This window comes from Mercenaria mercenaria, chromosome 4 (assembly GCF_021730395.1).
Source record: "Mercenaria mercenaria strain notata chromosome 4, MADL_Memer_1, whole genome shotgun sequence".
Lineage (NCBI taxonomy): Eukaryota > Metazoa > Mollusca > Bivalvia > Venerida > Veneridae > Mercenaria > Mercenaria mercenaria.
The window spans coordinates 100,684,053-100,705,734 of NC_069364.1; the positions used below are offsets into that span (position 1 = coordinate 100,684,053).

Genomic DNA, 21,682 nt, shown 5'->3' on the forward strand with positions numbered 1-21,682 from the left:
TCATTTTACAAATATGTATCTGACAACATTGACTGTAATTTTGAATATTTCTGTTTTCTTAGAAAGATTAAACTTATTTTTGGTGGGCGAAATTTGTTTCTGAATGTTAATGGTATAAAAAAAAATTGGATTTCATGTCAGCTTATTTGTAAGCAGCATCATAAATAATTAAACTTTTGTTTAAAACCATCTTACTTGCGAAAACAGTTTACACTGAGTTGAGTAGCTAAAAAAACTCCTGAATGTGTGCCTTGTTATCTTATTTATTATCTACATCATAAACATATATTTAATGTTAAGTGGACGCAGTGGTTGAGAGGGCTAAGATGCTTTCCTACGGAGGTGAAGGCCCCTTGTTCGAATCCTGGCTACTCCCATTGCTGTGTGTCCTCGGGCAAGGCACTTTATCACGACTGCCTCAGTCGACCCAGCTGTAAATGGTACTAGCAAATTGCTGGGAGTAAGGTATGATTGGTTTTAACTGTTCTTAAAATAGGGTCGTTCAAAAGCTCTACAGAGCTTATGTTAATTGTTTCACAAAGCGACGGTAAATAAAATTTATCTTTACCTTTTACCTTTAATGTTATCTATCTAGCTAGGGCAATTTGTGACAAGTTCACTAGTTAGAAAATTCAAAAGTAAGTTCATATGTTAACTTACTTATTGAGCATTAACAAAATCCACACAGCATCAGAATTTCTGAATGGATTTTCTGGATCTATAACCTTGTTTATAGTTCAAACATCGTTTTTATCCAATGACAAGCGAGGGATTTTAAAACAAGAGCTGTCTCCATAGGATGACACATGCCCCCGATGGCACTTTGAATGAATAGTTATGGCCGATGTTAGAGTTTAGGACCTTTGACCTACGGAGCTGGGTCTTGCGCACGACACGTCGTCTTACTGTGTCACACATTCATGCGTAGTTATTTTAAAATCCATGCATGAATGACAAAGATATGGACCGGACACGCCCATCAATGCACTATCATGAAAAATGACCTTTAACGTCTAAGTGTGACCTTGACCTTTGAGCTACGGACCTGGGTCTTGCGCACGACACGTCGTCTTACTGTGGTACACATTCATGCCAAGTTATTTGAAAATCCATCCATCGATGACAAAGATATGGACCGGACACACCCATCAATGCACTATCCTTTAATGTCTAAGTGTGACCTTGACCTTTGAGCTACAGACCTGGGTCTTGCGCGCGACATATCGTCTTACTGTGGTACACATTCATGCCAAGTTATTTGAAAATCCATCCATCGATGACAAAGATATGGACCGGACACGCCCATCAATGCACTATCCTTTAATGTCTAAGTGTGACCTTGACCTTTGAGCTACGGACCTGGGTCTTGCGCGCGACACGTCGTCTTACTGTGGTACACATTCATGCCAAGTTATTTGAAAATCCATCCGTCGATGACAAAGATATGGACCGGACACGAAAATTGCGGACAGACCGACAGACTGACGGACCGACAGACCGACGGACCGACAGACGGTTCAAAAACTATATGCCTCCCTTCGGGGGCATAAAAAGTAACCAACTTATTTTCATATTGTTTCATAACTGAAGAATCTGATCCATAAAGTTGTAGTAAACATGTACTTCTCCAACATAAGTGAAGATAAGACTAGCCAATGAATTCCAAGAGACTGAAGAAGGCGTGGTTTAGTTTACTTCAGAGAGAGCTTTTTGTTTCTATAACCTGTCAGTTAAATGAAATGGGGGTTTAAACTATAAATAGGTTATAGATACACTTATTGAACTTCTAACGCATTAAGTTTTGCCTTCACTACGCTACGCTCTGTTTCGGCAAACTTAATTGCATTAGAAGTTCAATAAATGATCTATAACCTATACTAATAAACACACTTACAATGTTATCCGGATTATCCTGGCTTGGTTGAGCTGGTCCACCAATCAATTTCTCACCATCGCCCGATTTAAACCACTGTTGGAAGCAAGGTAGGAGAACATACTGTATAATCTGAAAGGCAGATATATTCATTAATTACATTGATTTGAAAATCTGTGTTCAATGCTTAAAAATTCAATATTTGTGTATTTTCACCATAGGAAAAATTTGTTTATACCGTTCAGCGGGTTACTTCTGAGGGCAAAGAATTCTGCGGTTTTGTCCTAAAATGGGCCTAGTTTATATCTGCATTTTTTATTTCTGTGACCTTCGAGAAAAGCATGAATTAATTTTTGCACTTTGCATAAACCGGAAGTAAATTCTGCTCAAGGGAAATAGCTACCGCATTTAATATGTCATAATTAACAACTTGAATGCATATCGTTCTCATCTTGGTGGTAATATCTAGGTCAGAATCTAGGACAGGGAAATTGGCGAAGCTGATTTTATGTTTAAATCTGATTTCTTTTCATTACTGTGCATGATCAGAAATCAGAGTTAAAAATAAATACTGTAGGTCTAGTACCAGGAATTCATTTTGAAAGACATTTTCATAAAATGTAACACTGTTGGTAGAAACATTTATGATTTATTTACAAATATATACAAATGCAAAATCTAGTTTTTGACCTAAGGTAATCCAATTTTGAACTAGATGAAATAGAGATATACATTCTGACTAAGTTTTACAAAGATCAATTAAAACAAGAGCTGTCTCCATAGGATGACACATGCCCCCGATGGCACTTTGAATGAATAGTTATGGCCGATGTTAGAGTTTAGGACCTTTGACCTACGGACCTGGGTCTTGCACGCGACACGTTGTCTTACTGTGGTAAACATTCATGCCCAATAATTTTAAAATCCATGCATGAATGACAAAGATATGGACCGGACACGCCCATCAATGCACTATCATGAAATATGACCTTTAACATCTAAGTGTGACCTTGACCTTTGAGCTATGGACCTGGGTCTTGCGAATGACACGTCGTCTTACTGTGGTACACATTCATGCCAAGTTATTTGAAAATCCATCCATCGATGACAAAGATATGGACCAGACACGAATGCACTATCATGAAAATGACCTTTAACGTCTAAGTGTGACCTTGACCTTTGAGCTACGGACCTGGGTCTTGCGCGCGACACGTCATCCTTACTGTGGTACACATTCATGCCAAGTTATTTGAAAATCCATCCACGGATGACAAAGATATGGACCGGACACAAATGCATTATCATGAAAAATGACCTTTAATGTCTAAGTGTGACCTTGACCTTTGAGCTACGGACCTGGGTCTTGCACGCGACATGTCGTCTTACTGTGGTACACATTCATGCCAAGTTATTTGAAAATCCATCCATCGATGACAAAGATATGGACCAGACACAAAAATTGCGGACAGACTGACAGACAGACTGACAGACCGACAGACGGTTCAAAAACTATATGCCTCCCTTCGGGGGCATAAAAATGTTGTCTTAAGAGAGTTAACAAGCATTTTCTATGACCTGACCTAGTGACCTAGTTTTACATGTCAAATAACCCAGTTTTGAATTCAACCTTTATTCATAGAGACAAACGTTCTGACAAAGTTTTATGAACAGCAAGATGAAAATATGGCCTCTAGACTGTTAACATTAGGTTTTTCTATAATATGACCTAATGATATTGTACCAATATATTACCTACATATTTTAACATATGTCAGCTGAATATATGTGCAATACAATATTGTTTATTTTTAAATATCTATCTAATGTACATGTCTATGCATGTTATATGGCAATCCTAGTGGAATAGCAAAACAAGAGGGTCATTGACCCTAAAGGTCACCTGTGTACAAGGCTTCAAGTGTGTTTGTATTAGTACAGAGTAAGGTTTCTTCTATGTTAGCTAATACTATATATATTTCACACACATTTTTGAGCCTAGGGCAATAATTTGAATAATTACGGTAGAAATTACAAATCTGATATCACATGTCAAATATCAAGGCCCTAGTCATTATAGATTCAGAGAAAAAGATTTTCAAAGTTTCTTATATAAAAGCCTATAGTAAGTATATGTCAGACACAGGGGCTTGGTCATTTTTGTTTACATTAGGTAATAATTTGGACAAGTAAGGTAGAGACTCAAACCCTTATATCAAATGCTAATTATCAAAGCTCTAGAGAAAAAAAAAAATTTAAAGTCTGATAGCTAAAAGCCTCCTTTTAACCAAAAAGACTCATATGTTTTATGAACCTGAACCATTTGAACAACGTTGAAAGAGGTCTACCAAGAGAACATTTGTATAAAGTTTCACCAAAATTCATTCCACGCTTTTGGAGGAGATATTGTTTAAATCAATTGTTGATGAAATGTGACCACGCCCTCTGGCAGCCATGTTTTCCTGACAAATCAGAAAAATTTCAACAATATTTGTAGAAGGTTACACAAGAACCATTTTTTAGCTAATGGTCACAAGACTAAAACACCGGATTTTTGTACTTTAGAAATATTTTATATGATATCTGTACCCTGAAGAAGGCTCTGTAGAAGCCGAAACGTCGGTCTTTTAATAAAAATAGTCAAACTTAACCTGCTTTGGTTGTGTGATTACACTACACTTCGGTGTTTTTTATATTGTTATAAGAACCATTTGAGTAAAATTATTTTAAAATCTGGCCAGCAGTTTCACACAATAAGATTTCTAAATTTTCCACTATTATACATATGGGGAAAAGTGACCACGCCATCTGGCCGCCATGTTTTTTGACAAATCAAAATAATTTGAACATTCTTGGTAGAGGGTCACACAAGGACTGTTTGGGTAAAATTATTTTAAAATCTGGCAAGCAGTTTCACACAAGAAGATTGTTTTAATTTTCCATTATATACATATATGGAAAAGTGAACACGCCATGTGGCGGCCATGTTTTTTGACGAATCAAAATAATTTGAACAATCTTGGTAGAGGGTCACACAAGGACTGTTTTTACTGACTTAGTTTTGGACCGCAGGTGACCCAGTTTCGAACTTGACCTAGATATCATCAAGGTGAACATTCTGACCAATTTTCATGAAGATCCATTGAAACATATGGCCTCTAGAGAGGTCACAAGGTTTTTCTATTTTTAGACCTACTGACCTAGTTTTGGATTGCACGTGACCCAGTTTCAAACTTGACCTAGATATCATCAAGATAAACATTCTGACCAACTTTCATAAAGATCCCATGAAAAATGTGACCTCTAGAGTGGTCACAAGCAAAAGTTTACGCACGCACGCACGGACGTCAGACGCTGCGCGATCACAAAAGCTCACCTTGTCACAAGTGACAAGGTGAGCTAAAAAAGTTACAATAAAATCTATTTATAGTAAAAACAAAGGGATGTAATTCTAAAAACAAAGTTGCCTCATGGTGGTGAACATTTGGTCCAAGTTACATCAAAATCCCTCCATGCATGAGATAAAAATTCTGACCAATTTTCATGAAGAGCCATTGAAAAATATGGCCTCTAGAGAGGTCACAAGGTTTTTCTATTATTTGACCTATTGACCTAGTTTTTGAAGGTACGTGACCCGGTTTTGAACTTGACCTAGATATCATCAAGGTGAACATTCTCACTAATTTTCATGAAGATCTCATAAAAAATATGGCCTCTAGAGAGGTCACAAAGTTTTTCTATTTTTATACCTACTAGCCTAGTTTTTGACCGCACGTGACCCAGTTTTGAACTTGACCTAGATATTATCAAGGTGAACATTATGACCAATTTTCATGAAGATCCATTGAAAAATATGGCCTCTAGAGAGGTCAAAGTATTTTTCTAATTTTAGACCTACTGACCTAGTTTTTGATTGCAGTTGACCAAGTTTCAAACTTGACCTAGATATCATCAAGATGAACATTCAGACCATCTTTCATACAGATCCCATGAAAAATATGGCCTCTAGAGAGGTCACAAGGTTTTTTATTATTTGACCTACTGACCTAGTTTTTGAAGGCACGTGACCCAGTTTCAAAACTGACCTAGATATCATCAAGGTGAACATTCTGACCAATTTTCATGAAGATCCATTCAAAAGTATGGCCTCTAGAGAGGTCACAAAAGATTTTTCTATTTTTAGACCTACTGACCTAGTTTTTGACCGCAGTTGACCCAGTTTCAAACTTGACCTATATATCATCAAGATAAACATTCAGACCAATTTTCATACAGATCCCATGAAAAATATGGCCTCTAGAGAGGTCACAAGGTTTTTTCATTATTTGACCTACTGACCTACTTTTTGAAGGCATGTAACCCAGTTTCAAACTTGATCTAGATATCATCAAGGTAAACATTCTGACCAATTTTCACGAAGATCCATTCAAAAGTATGGCCTCTAGAGAGGTCACAAGGTTTTTCTATTTTCAGACCTACTGACCTAGTTTTTGACTGCAGTTGACCCAGTTTCAAACTTGATCTATATATCATCAAAATGAATATTCAGACCAACTTTCATACAGATCCCATGAAAAATATGGCCTCTAGAGCTGTCACAAGGTTTTTTCATTATTTGACCTACTGACCTACTTTTTAATGGCACGTGACCCAGTTTCGAACTTGACCTAGATATCATCAAGGTAAACATTCTGACCAATTTTCATGAAGATCCATTGAAATATCTAGAGAGGTCACAAGGTTTTTCTATTTTTAGACCTACTGACCTAGTTTTGGATTGCACGTGACCCAGTTTCAAAATTGACCTAGATATCACGCACGCACAGATGACAGACGCTGTGCGATCACAAAAGCTCACCTTGTCACTTTGTGACAGGTGAGCTAAAAAAGTTACAATAAAATCTATTTATAGTAACAACAAAGGGATGTAATTCTTAAAACAAAGGTGCCTCATGGTGGTGAACATTTGGTCCAAGTTACATCAAAATCCCTCCATGCATGAAGAAGAAATGCTCCAGACAAAGTCATTCTTGTGTCTGACCTTCGGTCTCTAAGTGTGACCTTGACATCAGACCTTTGGCCTGAGTTTTGCACATGACATGTTGTCTCATCCAGGGGAATATTTGTGCCAACTGATATCTAAATCCTGTTTTGCATGACAAAGTATTAGACCGGACAGGAATGAAATCCTATTGACCTTTGATCTCAAAGTGTGACCTTGACCTTTAAGCTAGGGTACTGGGTTTTGCGCAAGACACTTTGTCTCATCATGGGGAACATTTAGGCCAAGTAATATTGTAATCCCTTGATGGAAGACAGAGTTCTGGATCGGACAGGATAAAAAACCTTATTGACCTTTGATCTCCAATTGTGACCTTGACCTTTGAGCTAAGGGTCCAGGTTTTGCGCATGACATGTTGTCTCAACATGGGGAACATTTGTACCAAGTAATACTAAAATCCCTTCATGGATGGTAGAGTTATGGACAGGAGAGCAAACAAGAGCTGTCAGTGGACAGTGCGCTCCACTATTCTCAGTGCTTGGTAGTATAATATAAGCAATGAGTAAAACTTTAACATTACAATAAGCATATTCTAAGTCAAAAAGGGGCCATAATTCAGTCAAAATGCTTGATAGAGTTGCCTCCTCCTTTTTACAAACTGGGGTCATGATGGTAAACAAGTATGCAAAATATGAAAGCAATATCTCAATGGACTTCGAAAATATTTGGGGTGGTACGCAAACTTTAACATTTGTGTGATGCTCACGCTAACGCTCATGCACACTCTCACGCCAACACCGGGGCGAGTAGGATAGCTCCCCTATTCTTCAAATAGTCGAGCTAAAAATCTCTGTTGACATTTGACCCCCAATTTTGACCTTGACCTTTGAACTAGGGGTGCGGGATTTGCGCATGACACGTCATCTCATCATGGGGAAAACTTGTGCCAAGTGATATTAAAATCCCTTAATGAATGTCAGAGTTATGGACCGGACACGAAACAGACCCTGTTCATGCTATGTTAACATTTGACTGCTAAGTGTGACCTTGACCTCTGAGCTAGGGGTCTGAAAGTTGTGCATGACATATCGTCTTATTATGCGGTACATTTGTGCCAAGTAATGTTAAAATCCCTTCATGGATGGGAGAGTTATGGACCGGACAGGAAAAAAGACCTGTTGACCTTTGACCTCCGATTGTAACCTTGACTTTTAAGCTAGGGGTACGAGTTTTGTGCAGGACACATCGTCTCATCATGGGGAACATTTGTGCCAAGTAATATTAAAATCCCTTCATGGATGGGAGGGTTATGGACCGGACAGGAAAAAAGCCCTGTTGACCTTTGACCTCAAATTGTGTCCTTGACCTTTGAGCTAGGGGTCCGGGTTTTGCTCATGACACCTCGTCTCATCATGGGGAACATTTGTGCTAAGTAATATTAAAATCCCTTCATGGATGACAGAGTTATGGACCGGACACAAAATTGCGGACAGACGATACGATACTTGAGGGTATGGCTAAGGTGCTTGGACACTTCTACTATATTCTCTACAGCTGTATGTTTAAGACATTGAAAATTGTTCTGTTTCGTCCTTTATTGGCCATTAAAAATTTCTACTGTATACTAAGTTTAGAGCCAATCTGACTAAAGTACATTTCCAATTAATGCTACGCGCATTGGATATAAAGATGTGCTATTGATAGCCTTGTTCTGACGACCCTTCCGCTAACCAATCAGAGCCTTACTTACAACATTTTGTATGTAGAAGTTTAAAGCAGCATGCCTCCAGATTGTTCGACAACAACAAAAAATTATTTTTTTTAGATATCTTGAAATAAATGCTATATTTCTTAAGACGGCTTTAAAACTTTATTACTGACAAACTTTATGTTACGGAAACATGTCAATTGAGAATTTGCTGTTTTTACTACTTTTTACGATGAAAATCGAAAAGGGTTTGTCACGCTTTCACTCCAGGTAAATTGTCTCAATTATAAATATCTATATTTTGAAGTCATTATTCACTACTTCAGCTATAGCGCTATTGGTTATGACGACGGGAAAATGTCTTTATTGCCGCGGCGGTCCGGGGTTCGATTCCTGATGCGGTCATCTTTTTTTCTTGATTTGGAACTTTTAAAATATTTCAGAAACAAAAATTCATATTCTAATGTTCATAATAAGACCAAACTTGAATTTGAAAGAAAGATTATTTTTTAGCCAAATCTGGAGGCATGCTGCTTTAAAAAATCTATATTTAGTATGGGATTTTCATATTTACAATTCTTATGACGACCACATCGTAACTATGCCCACGTGTTTCGAAAGAAATCATATCAGGGTATGGACTTGGTCACATAAGGTGACAGCCCATTAGCTCAGTCGGTAGGGCACTCCCCCTGTAAGCGAGGGGTCCCGGGTTCGAGCCTAAGACTGAATGCATATTTTTCTCATCCTTTGACATTCGATGCTATTTTGATGATACAGCCAAATGCTTGTTGAAACAAGTCGTCTGATTGGTGCAAATAAAAATAGATTTGCAAAAATAAAAACAGCAGTATCTGAAAATCCAAAATATACAGAAGACGAATGTGAATGGGTCGTTCTCAGATCTTCGTTTAGAAGAATAAGTACTATAGTCAGATTGGTTTAGAGCTAGTCTAAGTCTACTTGCTTCTTGTTTAAGTCAAGTGTGTATAAAATCAAGGAAAAAGCATCAGCCTTGTACACACAGCCAATACAATATAGAAACAAGAGGGCCATGATGGCCCTATATCGCTCACCTGTTATCATTGCACTTGAGGACAAGAAGGTAAGAAGGTCCTCAGAAAAAATATCTAAATCCAAAGGACAGGAACAACAAAGGGAAAAAATTTAACCAAAAAGAAGAAAAAAATTCTTAAAAGGTATAGATATGTCAAAATACACCTAAAAATTGGAGGTACCATCCATGTTGTACCACAGAAAAGTGGTCTCGGTTTTTCCCTATGGCCAATAATAAAAAAGTTACTAAAAATAAGCTATTTATAGTAACGTAAAAGGGAAGTAATTAAAAAAAAAATTGTAAGTGAACAAAAGAAGGATCTGCCAAATAAATATGTTGGCATAAATGAAATTTCAGATCAGTATCTTCATTAGTTACGGAGATATACCCATTTTAATTTGAAATAAAGGGAGGTGATTTGACATAAAATCAGTCCATAGTTATCTACCCTGATTGTCTCAGTCCAACTAATGACACTAATGAAATTTCAAATAAGTGCTATAAGTACTTACTGATATAAATCCATTTTGATTACAATCAGGGGAGGTAATCAGATATAAAATAACTCTGGAACCTACGACTGGAGCTGATTTGTCATGGAATCCAAGATTTATTGTTGCTGAAGATATTTTGGAAGTTTGTATCAAATAAAACCATAAATGAAGTCTCTATATGGCTGCAAAAGCCAAAATAGCTGATTTTGGACCTTTAAGGGGTCATAACTCTTGAACCCATGATGGAATCTGGCCAGTTCAAGAAAGGAAGCAAGATCTTGTGGTGATACAAGTTGTGTGCAAGTTTGGTAAAATCAAATCATAAATGAAGCTCCTATTGTACAGACAAGGTCAAAATAGCTAATTTTGGCTCATTCAGGGGCCATAACTCTGGACCCCATTATGGGATCTGGCCGGTTCAACAACGAAACCGAGATCTTATGGTGACACAAGTTTTGTGCAAGTTTGATTAAATTCAAATCATAAATGAAGCTGCTATTGTGCAGAAAAGGTCAAAATAGCTAATTCTGGCCCTTTCAGGGGCCATAACTCTAGAACCCATAATGGAATCTCGCCAGTTCAAGAAAGGAACCAAGATCTTATGGTGATACAAGTTGTGTGCAAGTTTGGTTAAAATAAAATCATAAATGAGGCTGCTATTGTGCAGACAAGGTCAAAATAGCTAATTCTGGCCATTTCAGGGGCCATAACTCTGGAACCCATAATGGAATCTGGCCAGTTCAAGAAAGGAACCAAGATCTTATGGTGATACAAGTTGTGTGCCAGTTTGTTAAAAATCAAATCATAAATAAAGCTGCTATTGTGCAGACAAGGTCAAAATAGCTAATTTTGGCCCTTTCAGGGGCCATAACTCTGGAACCCATAATGGGATCTGGCCAGTTCAAGAAAGGAACCGTGATCTTATGGTGATACAAGTTGTATGCAAGTTTGGTTAAAATAAAATCATAAATGAAACTACTATCGTGCAGACAAGAAATTGTTGACGCACGCACAGACGGACAGACGAAGGGTGATCACAAAAGCTCACCTTGTCACTATGTGACAGGTGAGCTAACAAAAGGATGGAAAGTCTTAAACACCTTGCTACTTATTATCATTTTTGTTTATGTATCTTTAAGCGTTACAACTGACCTCCTTATCTCGTAGCTTACTATATTTGTCAACATACCTTTTTTATTTTTTTTTTTATAGCTAGGGTATCCATAACTGCCGAATGGTGGCAATAACTGCCTGTATGTGTGCTATATGGATTATTTGATGATGCTAATAAATAAATAATAACTTTGAACATTGGTAAACAATCAGTTATTCAACACTAATGGCTAAAGGTGTCAGTAGCTGCTGACATTGCTCTAGTTCAGTGTATGTCGAATTGTTTAAAATGTGATTCATGTCCCTTTCTACAATAATCCAGTTGTGAAACAACAGTCCAACAACACTTGCAGTACCTGCTTGTAATCAGTATGCAATCTATGCATTTTGTTTTCTTTGGGTTTAATGTCACACCTTCACAATTATAGGTCATAAGGTGACTTTCAAGCTTTTCATGGTAGAGGAAGATTAAAGGTGCCTCTCAGGACTCAGGACAATATTTTAGGTCAAAGCAAGCATCTGCGTGACACCAACAACCTTCCATTATCCAGCTGGATGGCTTTCTCACATGAAAGAATTCAACACCCCAAGCGATGTTTAAAACTCACAGTGCAGTGACAAGTGATTTGCAGCCACTGAATTAATCACTCAGCCACAAAGTTTTGTAGTTTTGTACTCTACCTACTGAACACAACTAGTCCAAATAACTATATATAGCTCAATGACACCTACCATAAAGTATCTGAGGTACTGCATATCTCTCATGTTTGTATCATTCATCTGGTAATCTACTGTCTGAACTGAGTAACATACCAGGAACTTCCTCAATGCCTCCCGGAATGGACTTCCAAGCTGAAAACATGCGAATATTTTCTCATCTCCATTTACCTGTATTTCTGGCTGGGAATTCCAGAAGTATAGTCTTACCATTATTGCTAGCACATGCAGACACCCCAAATTATGCAGGATGTGTGGCTACCATAGAGAATACTAGCAGTATTTAAACAATGAATTCTACCCTGGCTGTAAATGCAACAGAATTCAAATTAAACGAAATAAAGCCCAAGAGATGAAACAAGATGTGCATTTGTATCCCATACACAAACCCCCCCCCCCCCCCACCTCCCACCCACACTACAAACAACAAGAGGGTCATAATGACCCTAAATCGCTCACCTGAGTAATATGAGCTACATGTTTCAAATGTCAAACAGATGCTAAAATATTGAGAAAGTCTGTAGGTCGCATTCATAGTCAATGAAATTCAGTTTTACGATGGGTGTGCAAAACCGTGTATGTCATCAAAATTTCAAGGTTGTTTCTTAAAGAACAAGGAAGTAGGTCAGTAGGTCAAGGTCACAGTCAAATGACATCATATTACTTAGAGATAGTACCTAAGTTTTTCAAATTATAGGTATGAAGTGAAAAAGCTTTGAAATGAAGACAAATGTACATATATTTCTCAAAAATAGATATATTAACAATATTTAAACCAGAAGCGTAGAGTTATGAGCATTTAATATATTCATGTAAAAGAAAATTTTGTGATCAAGGACATGTAACTCTTCTTGGACCTGGAGAACAGAAACATCAAAGGGACATAATATAGCGAATATTTTCTACTTGTGTGCATTTGATTTAACATTCAACTGTGATCTGGAATTCTAAATAATGATCCATGATACTGTGTGCTAAAAATATAGAACAACTGGAATAGTCCTTTAACAGCAAAAGATGCTGTAGCAGAATGAAAATTGTTAAGCTCTAACTGGGACTCGAACCCAGAACCCCTCACACCTAAGGCAGACACTCTACCACTTCTCTATAACAGCAGTAGCTATAGCTAGGCAGTTTAAGTGCACCGTTTACATTACGTGAACTGGAACAGTTTTGTGACAATAACACATAATCGGCCGACTCCGGATTATCGGCGTATTCGCTTGGTTACCAAACGGCAATTTTCGTGTAAAGAAAAAATATAATCTAATGCTGCAAACGTTTTAATCGGTCAAAACTGCCCAAATTTCTCCGACGTGATTTTTAGAGTACGAAAGTACTAACTGGTAGTACCAGTGAAATATAACTTACACTGAATCTTATATATTTGCCTTTTTAGCAGCTGGCGAACGGCAAAGACAGTGGACTTTGTCCTAATATAAGCAATTATTTTACCATTTTCGACAGGATATCAATTGATAGGAAATTACAGTTACAAACTAAATACCTTTCTGCAACACATGGAGTCATTAGCATTCACTGTCAATCAGTATTATGACTAAGATCGACGATCATTCATTCATTCATTCAAATAATTTATAGAGTCGGTTGTTTACATTTTCAATCGTAACCGGTGCTCTTGTAAAAACCACTTTTTTTGAAAAATTGAAAAATGCGTAGAGCTATGGTATGGTCTCTATATTACTTGGGGTCATCAGCTAATAATTATTAATAATTGAACAGTCTTGGAAATAGGATCAGATAATTTTTAAGTATTTTGGGGGTCATCAGCTAATAATTATTAATTATTAAACAGTCTTGGAAATAGGATCAGATAATTTTTAAGTATTTTGTCCTATATAACTCATATAATAACTAAGTGACCCAAGGGAGGGGCCTCTTTTAACCCCAGGGGTATAATTTGAACAAGTTTGATAGAGGACTACTAGGCAATGCACCAAACCAAATATCAAAAGCCTAGGTCTTGTGATTTCAGACAAGAAGATTTTTAAAGTTTCTTCCTACATAAGTCTATAGAAAACTTGGAACCCCCAGGGCAGGGCCTCTTTTCACCCCAGGGGTACAATTTGAACAATTTTGGTTAAGGACCATAGGACAATGCTACAAACCAAATATCAATGGCCTATGTCTTGTGGTTTCAGACAAGAAGATTTTTAAACTTTTTTTCCTATATAAGTCTATGTAAAACTTGGGATCCCCAGGGCAGGGCCATATTTGACCCTGGGGGAATAATTTCAACAATCTTGGTAGAGGACCACTAGATAATGCTACATACTAAATATCAAAGCCCTAGGCCGCGTGTTTTCGTACAAGAAGATTTTCAAAGTTTTCGCTATATAAGTCTATATAAACCATGTGACCCTCGGGGCAGGGCCATATTTGTCCCTAGGGGGACAATTTGAAAAATCTTGGTAGAGGATCACTGATGCTACATACCAGATAGCAAAGCCCTAGGCCCTGTGGTTTTGGACAAGAAGATTTTTAAAGTTTTTCCTTTCGGTTGCCATGGCAACCAGAGTTTTGCATGGAATTCAATGCTTTGAACAATTTTGAAAGTGGGCCACCCAAGGATCATTCCTGTGAAGTTTGGTGTAATTCTGCCCAGTGGTTTTCAAGAAGATTTTTGAGCGGTCACAAAAACTCACCATGAGCCTTTGGCTCAGATGAGCTAATAAATTGTGGGAAATGTTAGGGATGGGTAAAAAAGCTATAGAGATATTTTTTTAAACTTCCTGAAATTCCGAGAGGCAATAATTACCTTAAACCAATAATTTCAACACAACGTTCTTCGAGATCTGAAATATGAAAACCACTTCTAGAAATAAGAACAAGCATTCAGTAGCTGTTACAAAGTCATTTTGACTTTGGTACTCTAACCAAAAACTTCCACTGACGGACATTAACTTACCTCCATTAAGAGTGACTTTTCTCCAAGCAAAGCAACCTTCAATAAAGGTTCAATCATTTTCTGACTGGCTGCTGGTATCAGGTGGAATATGTTGATGATTGTAGCACAAATCTTCAGTTCCTGCAGTAAAACATTAGGCCCCAAAGTACAATTAATTTCCCATAGGGTTACATACAAATATATCAATGCAAGGCTTTGACACAATGTTCTGAAGACAAATGCAAATACCTTCTCTTTAGAAATCTATCCGAGAGAAACACAAAAATCACTTTGAAGTGACCTGTTGACCTGCTACTTTTCTCCTCACATCTGTCAGAATGAATAGTGTATTGCATTTTTACAAAGTGAAGCGGTCCAGCCTATGCTTTTTGTACAAATCCGCAGACAGTCATTTGCACAAGAAACCATGATTTTCCAGAATTTTTTTACCCCTTTCTCTTCATTTACATCAGATCTATAAAATTTGGCTACTTTCAGAAGCTCAGAATATCTATTTACAATCAAATCCATCATGAAATGAGGGACCTCTTTTCTCTCGGATACACTTCCTTTAGTTGGGTAACGAAGGGCAGGTAACTGTACCTTGTTACCTAGACCTATTTTTCTCTTCAAACTAAAAAATATTTTACCAGTACAATCTCAGATGTATAGCAAATTAAATCTGAAAGTTACACCTTTGTTGAACTATGCACTAAAATTTGACAGCTTCCAATGTTACACAAGGTATCGGTCAAATCTGAGCCAAAAAAGTTTCGCATACTTTTCAGATGAAAAAAAAACGCAAAATTCTATAACTTTTTGGTTTGATGAGATTTTCACCCAAAATAAAAAAACAGCATGTTTCCTTATTATATATCTATCCAAATTAAGAGCCACTTCAAGTTTGATTACAATATCACTGTTCCAATTTTAGGAAAACTATTCATATTACAAAAAGCACGTCGAAACGCGTAGTCTACTCATATGAAAAAGAAAAATGTGAACTAAGAAAAATCCTGTAGCTGTCAAATTTGCCCTTTTTAGGCAGCCCAGTATGTGGCAAATGTGAGAATGAATAGCTTTTGTATATATATGTGTCATATACTTTTCAGTGATCATTCATTTATGGCTACCCTAGGTAAAATGAGCCAAACAGCTCTGAAAAGTCCAATATGTGAGCTTACTAAAAAGCTTATGAGTCTTTCTGGAATTAATATTTCACTCAAATCTTACAGTTTATAGGCATTCAGTGCACTCTGTACATGAAACATACACACCATGACCATTTACACTACACAAAATCTTACACTGTGTATCACAGCTGAGCTTTCTGGCAAAAACAGCCCCTATCTCTATAAAGAATGATTTTAGTGTACATCACTGCCTACTGAATGTTCCAAACTGGCTAAATTTCTGCAAAAACCTTAATAAATATCAACCTGAGAAACTACAACTGGTGCTCCTAATTTTTCCGGTGACTAATATCAATGGAAGTGACCCTTCGTGTGATCGAACCAGGATCTTCGGTGTGATTGGAAGGCCTGCGGCCGAACAACATCTGAAATATGAGTCAAGCTAGTCATAATTTCTTAGATTGAATACTTAATCAGTTTACATGATTGTATGTATGTGCAAACTATAATTTCAAAACAATCTGACTGCAAAGAAAGTGAGAAATGCAAAAAAGTGCCCCTCAAAGCAACTTTTCTATGGATATTTATATCACAATCTCCTTTCCCCATACTGAAACTGTCATAATCACATGATAATGTAATATAAAACCCCAAATTCAAGTCTTATATATGTAAAATGTGTCATAACAAACAGTCTGAATAACAAAACTATCAATCACAAAGCAGTCTGTCCAGTTTCCTTGCTTTACTGACTGCTACAGATCTGAAACAATGTTTACTGTTTTCAGGTAAAATTAGCTACAATCTGAAATGAGTATTCACACTGGGAATACAGCTTACTGCATCAACTATTATGTACAAATTCCTGTCCAATTTCATGATAACTGATTATAAATGTGATCTCACTACCACACATGGTGTAGAAAGTAGTCATTATGGCAAAACTGGCTGAAATAATGTTATTCCACTACAATTCTATTTTCTAGCTTTTTTTTTGCTTGCGGGTGCAATTAAACGAAGTCTATTAAATTTTACAAAATCTCAAAAAGTACCTGATCTTGATTAAAAGCATCTAAAAAAGAATTATTTACCCATTCACAACACCGAACAATTGTCTTCGGTCAAATCTGAGAAGCTGTAGACATATATGTACAAAGGCGGTCAATCCCCGTCTATGCGACAAACTTCACATTGTCCGAGTGCTCTCATTTCAGGTTTAGGTACTAAAAGTGTAAGAAATTCAACAAAATAAGTAAATATACAATCCAGGACTTCAGATATGATTTATGCTCAATTAAGCATTGAGGAAACCAATATGCAAGTCTAGTGTGTGAAAATCTGCCTGTTTTCCTTCAAAATCAGTTAAAATATGCCAATTTCAGGCCTAATCTGTTCAATTTTCAAGTCCTTGAACTGATTTTTCTTGCACATATCATGATTACACATATTTCTCTATTAAGACTGTGTGTACTGTGTAAATTCAAGTAACCAAATGAGCAATTTAATGTAAACAAGAATAGAAAAAATACATATCTGACTTTAGGTCAGATTTCCTCGGCCGCAGCTCAAATTTCTAAAAAATCAAGAAAATATCACATCGCGGCATTTGTAATACCCCATTCTGTTTTACGCATACCGGTTTCAAACAAAGAACTTATAAAAATGCATTTCATGCATGAAAACCCACAAAATTAGAAAATATCCAGAAATATGTAAACTGAAAGTAGGATTTTTCACATTTTTCAAGTGTATGTATACTTTTTACCCAAACTGAAGCAATTTCAGCAAATGTAAAGATTAATATAAATATTTACCAGATTTCTATGCCTACCAGCCATTCACAGTCAAAATTTCAGCCATGTAGATTGAAAAATGACAAAAATATTGACAATTTACTTTCTGACAGTTTCCATTATATCAGGCCCCAAAGTACAATTAATTTCCCATAGGGTTACATACGAATATATCAATGCAAGGCTTTGACACAATGTTCTGAAGACAAATGCAAATACCTTCTCTTTAGAAATCTATCCGAGAGAAACACAAAAATCACTTTGAAGTGACCTGTTGACCTGCTACTTTTCTCCTCACATCTGTCAGAATGAATAGTGTATTGCATTTTTACAAAGTGAAGCGGTCCAGCCTATGCTTTTTGTACAAATCCGCAGACAGTCATTTGCACAAGAAACCATGATTTTCCAGAATTTTTTTACCCCTTTCTCTTCATTTACATCAGATCTATAAAATTTGGCTACTTTCAGAAGCTTAGAATATCTATTTACAATCAAATCCATCATGAAATGAGGGACCTCTTTTCTCTCAGATACACTTCCTTTAGTTGGGTAACGAAGGGCAGGTAACTGTACCTTGTTACCATTATCTCAATGATTTGAAATCACAACAACCCATACATATTGAAATGGAAATCTTACATAATCTGGTTTTATCATATTTCAGTAACTGACTGGTTATAACAATCAAAAGTTTATTATGACTGACTAGTTCCCACTCAAAGCCTAAGACTAAAGATTGTTTTCATCACTAACTCCTAGCATTACTGACTGTTTCTTCAAAAACAATATTTGCATTACTGACTTGTTTTCACTTAAAAGTTTACCATTAACTGTATGGAGAATAAAATATACAAATCATCAATAAGTTATCAAAAATCATTGAACAGTCAAAATTCTGTAAAAGAAAGTTCCATTTACTTGTCCAGTAGCTCAAACTTGACCCGACTTCTGGCTTTGCTAAGCTATCTCTAACCACTTCCACAAATGAGTCTGTAAATACAAATGACAGGCTATAAGATATGCTATATGATATGGTTATAACTATACCGATTTCTCTTTAATGTTTGAAAATGAACATGATGCAAATATTCAAGCATAATCTCAGAGACAGTGTCATACATTCTCACTTTCCAAGTTCTAGAACTCCAATGAAGTATTCTGCAATATAATTATAACTTGTTGGTGCTTAATTTTCACATATTTAGTGTGTGTGTGTGTGTGTGTGTTCGGGTTTAACGTCTTTTTCAACAATTTTTCAGTCATATAAATGACGGTGTCTACTTGTAGCAGTGAGCACAATGCCCAACTTTATAGTGCTGCCTCACTGGAATATCACGCCGTAGACACGTAGCATGATACCCCACCCAGTCACATTATACTGACACCGGGCTGACCAGTCCTAGCACTATCCTCTTAATGCTGAGCGCCAAGCGAGGAAGCTACTAGTACCATTTTTTACGTCTTTGGTACGACGCGGCCGGGGATCGAACCCACGAACTCCCGCACTCGAAGAGGACGCTCTACCACTAGGCTACCGAGGCGGTGCACATATTTAGTGCTTGCATCGATATACAGTACTAAATTTCAATGTAGAAATAAACTGCCACTTATCCCAAACCCTTTGAATTCCAAGCACTCGTGGTCTCATGAAATAGCTCTTTCACCATTTCTGCTTAAACCACAACATTTTATGAACAAAAATAAACTAGAAGGTGTTTTTGTCACAAAAACATATGTCTCCCCCTATGTATACCTTTAGCTCTGGCAGCCATTTTGTGCAGATAAGTGGAATGTGTTGGCAATATGCACAACTAGGCTCGGTACTGATCACTCCTGTGAAGTTTCGTCCAAATCTGGCCAGCAGTTTGACCTGTGAAAGCCAGACATGATTTTTCTATCTTTAGCTTTGTTGGCCATTTTGTGCAGCAAAGCAGAACTTGCCAGTGATACGCACAACAAGGCTTTGTACTGATCACTTCTGTGAAGTTTCGTCAAAATGCAGCCATCAGTTTGACCTGTGAAAGCCAGACAAGCTTTATGTGGACGGACAGACAGACTGAGAGACAGCGAAGGCAAAAACAAGAGGGCCATGATGGCCCTATATCACTCACCTAAGTTTAATTGCTTGCTTGAACAATTATCTTTGCTAAAGCTTCAGAAACAAAAACAAGAGGGCCATGAAGGCCCTGTATTGCTCACCTGACCTACTGACCTAAAGATCATCAAGATTAACATTCTGACCAAGTTTCATAAATATATGGTCATAAATGTGATCTTTGAAGTGTTAACTAGCTTTTCCTTTGATTTGACCTAGTGACCTAGTTTTTGATCCCACCTGACCCAGATTTGAACTTGACCTATAGATCATCAAGATCAACATTCTAACCAAGTTTCATTAAGATATGGTCATAAATGTGGCCTCTATAGTGTTAACTAGCTTTTCCTTTGATTTGACCTGGTGACCTAGTTTTTGATCCTACATCAACCAGATTCGAACTTGACCTAAAGATCATCAAGATTACTATTCTGACCAAGTTTCATGATGATACAGTCATAAATGTGGCCTCTAGAATGTTAACTAGCTTTTCCTTTGATTTGACCTAGTGACCTAGTTTTTGACCCCACCTGACCCAGATTTGAACTTGACCTATAGATCATCAAGGTCAACATTCTGACCAAGTTTCATTAAGATATAGTCATAAATGTGGCCTATACAGTGTTAACTAGCTTTTCCTTTGATTTGACCTGGTGACCTAGTTTTTGATCCTACATGACCTAGATTCAAACTGGACATTGAGACTATCAAGATTAACATTCTGACCAAGATTCATGAAGATAAGTCATAGATGTGGCCTCTACAGTGTTAACAAGCTTTTCCTTTGATTTGACCTGGTGACCTAGTTTTTGACCCCAGATGACCCAATATCGAACTCGTCCAAGATTTTATTAAGGATAACATTCTGACCAAGTTTCATTAAGATTGGGCTAAAATTGTGACCTCTAGAGTGTTAACAAGCTTTTCCTTTGATCTGACCTGGTGACCTAGTTTTTGACCCCAGATAACCCAATATCAAACTCGTCCAAGATTTTGTTTAGAGTAACATTCTGACCAAGTTGTATTAAGATTGGGCCAAAATTGTGACCTCTAGAGTGTTAACAAGCTTTTCCTTTGAATTGACCCGGTGACCAAGTTTTTGACCCCAGATGATCCAATATCAAACTCATCCAAGATTTTATTGAGGGTAACATTCTGACCAAATTTCATTAAAATTGGGCCAAAATTGTGACCTCTAGAGTGTTAACAGTCAAACTGTTGACGACGGACGACTGATGGATGACTGACGGACGACGGAAACAGGGCGATCACAAAAGCTCACCTTTGAGCACTTCGTGCTCAGGTGAGCTAAACAAGAGGGCCATGAAGGCCCTGTATCGCTCACCTGACCTATTTCCCTAAAGATCATCAAGATCACCAACTTGAATTCAGAAGCAAATCCAAACACTCTATGGGCACTTATTAAAGGAACGATTCGAGATGTTTCAATCAAATATTCTATTAAAAACAACAAGAGAAAAAATGAAGAACAAAAAAGATTAGAAAACACAATTAAAAAACTTGAATATGAAATTAACCTTAATCCCTTAGATGAAAGACTGGCAGTTGAACTAAATAAAAATAAAAACATTTTGAACGAACTATTAGATGAAAAGTTAAAAGGAATTTTAATTAGAGCAAAGGCTGAATGGATAGAAGGATCAGAAAAAAAAACTAAATATTTTGCAAATCTAGAGAAAAAACGCTCTGAAACAAAGATAATAAATAGATTAGAAGACAATGGAAATGAAATTACTAAGAAAACTGAAATAATTGAATACATAAAGAAATT

The 21,682-nt window shown here is 36.9% G+C and overlaps 1 protein-coding gene across 5 annotated transcripts in view; it reads right to left on the reverse strand.

Annotated features, from left to right (window-relative positions):
* The window catches only part of LOC123553109 (transformation/transcription domain-associated protein-like), a 54,885-nt gene that overhangs the window by 7,743 nt on the left and 25,460 nt on the right, over window positions 1-21,682 (reverse strand). For 2 of the 5 annotated variants that reach the window (XM_053542050.1, XM_053542051.1), the window contains 6 exons: window positions 18,714-18,785; window positions 17,094-17,225; window positions 16,309-16,427; window positions 14,891-15,010; window positions 11,977-12,096; window positions 1,895-2,005 (listed from right to left, as the gene is read on the reverse strand). In XM_053542050.1, coding sequence (XP_053398025.1) covers window positions 1,895-2,005; window positions 11,977-12,096; window positions 14,891-14,947 — 288 coding nt within the window. In that variant the 5' untranslated portion in view covers window positions 14,948-15,010; window positions 16,309-16,427; window positions 17,094-17,225; window positions 18,714-18,785. Of the gene's footprint in view, window positions 1-1,894; window positions 2,006-11,976; window positions 12,097-14,890; window positions 15,011-15,969; window positions 16,428-17,093; window positions 17,226-18,713; window positions 18,786-21,682 lie in introns of those variants that run through there. The other 3 variants (XM_053542052.1, XM_053542054.1, XM_053542053.1) reach the window with 3 other exon arrangements.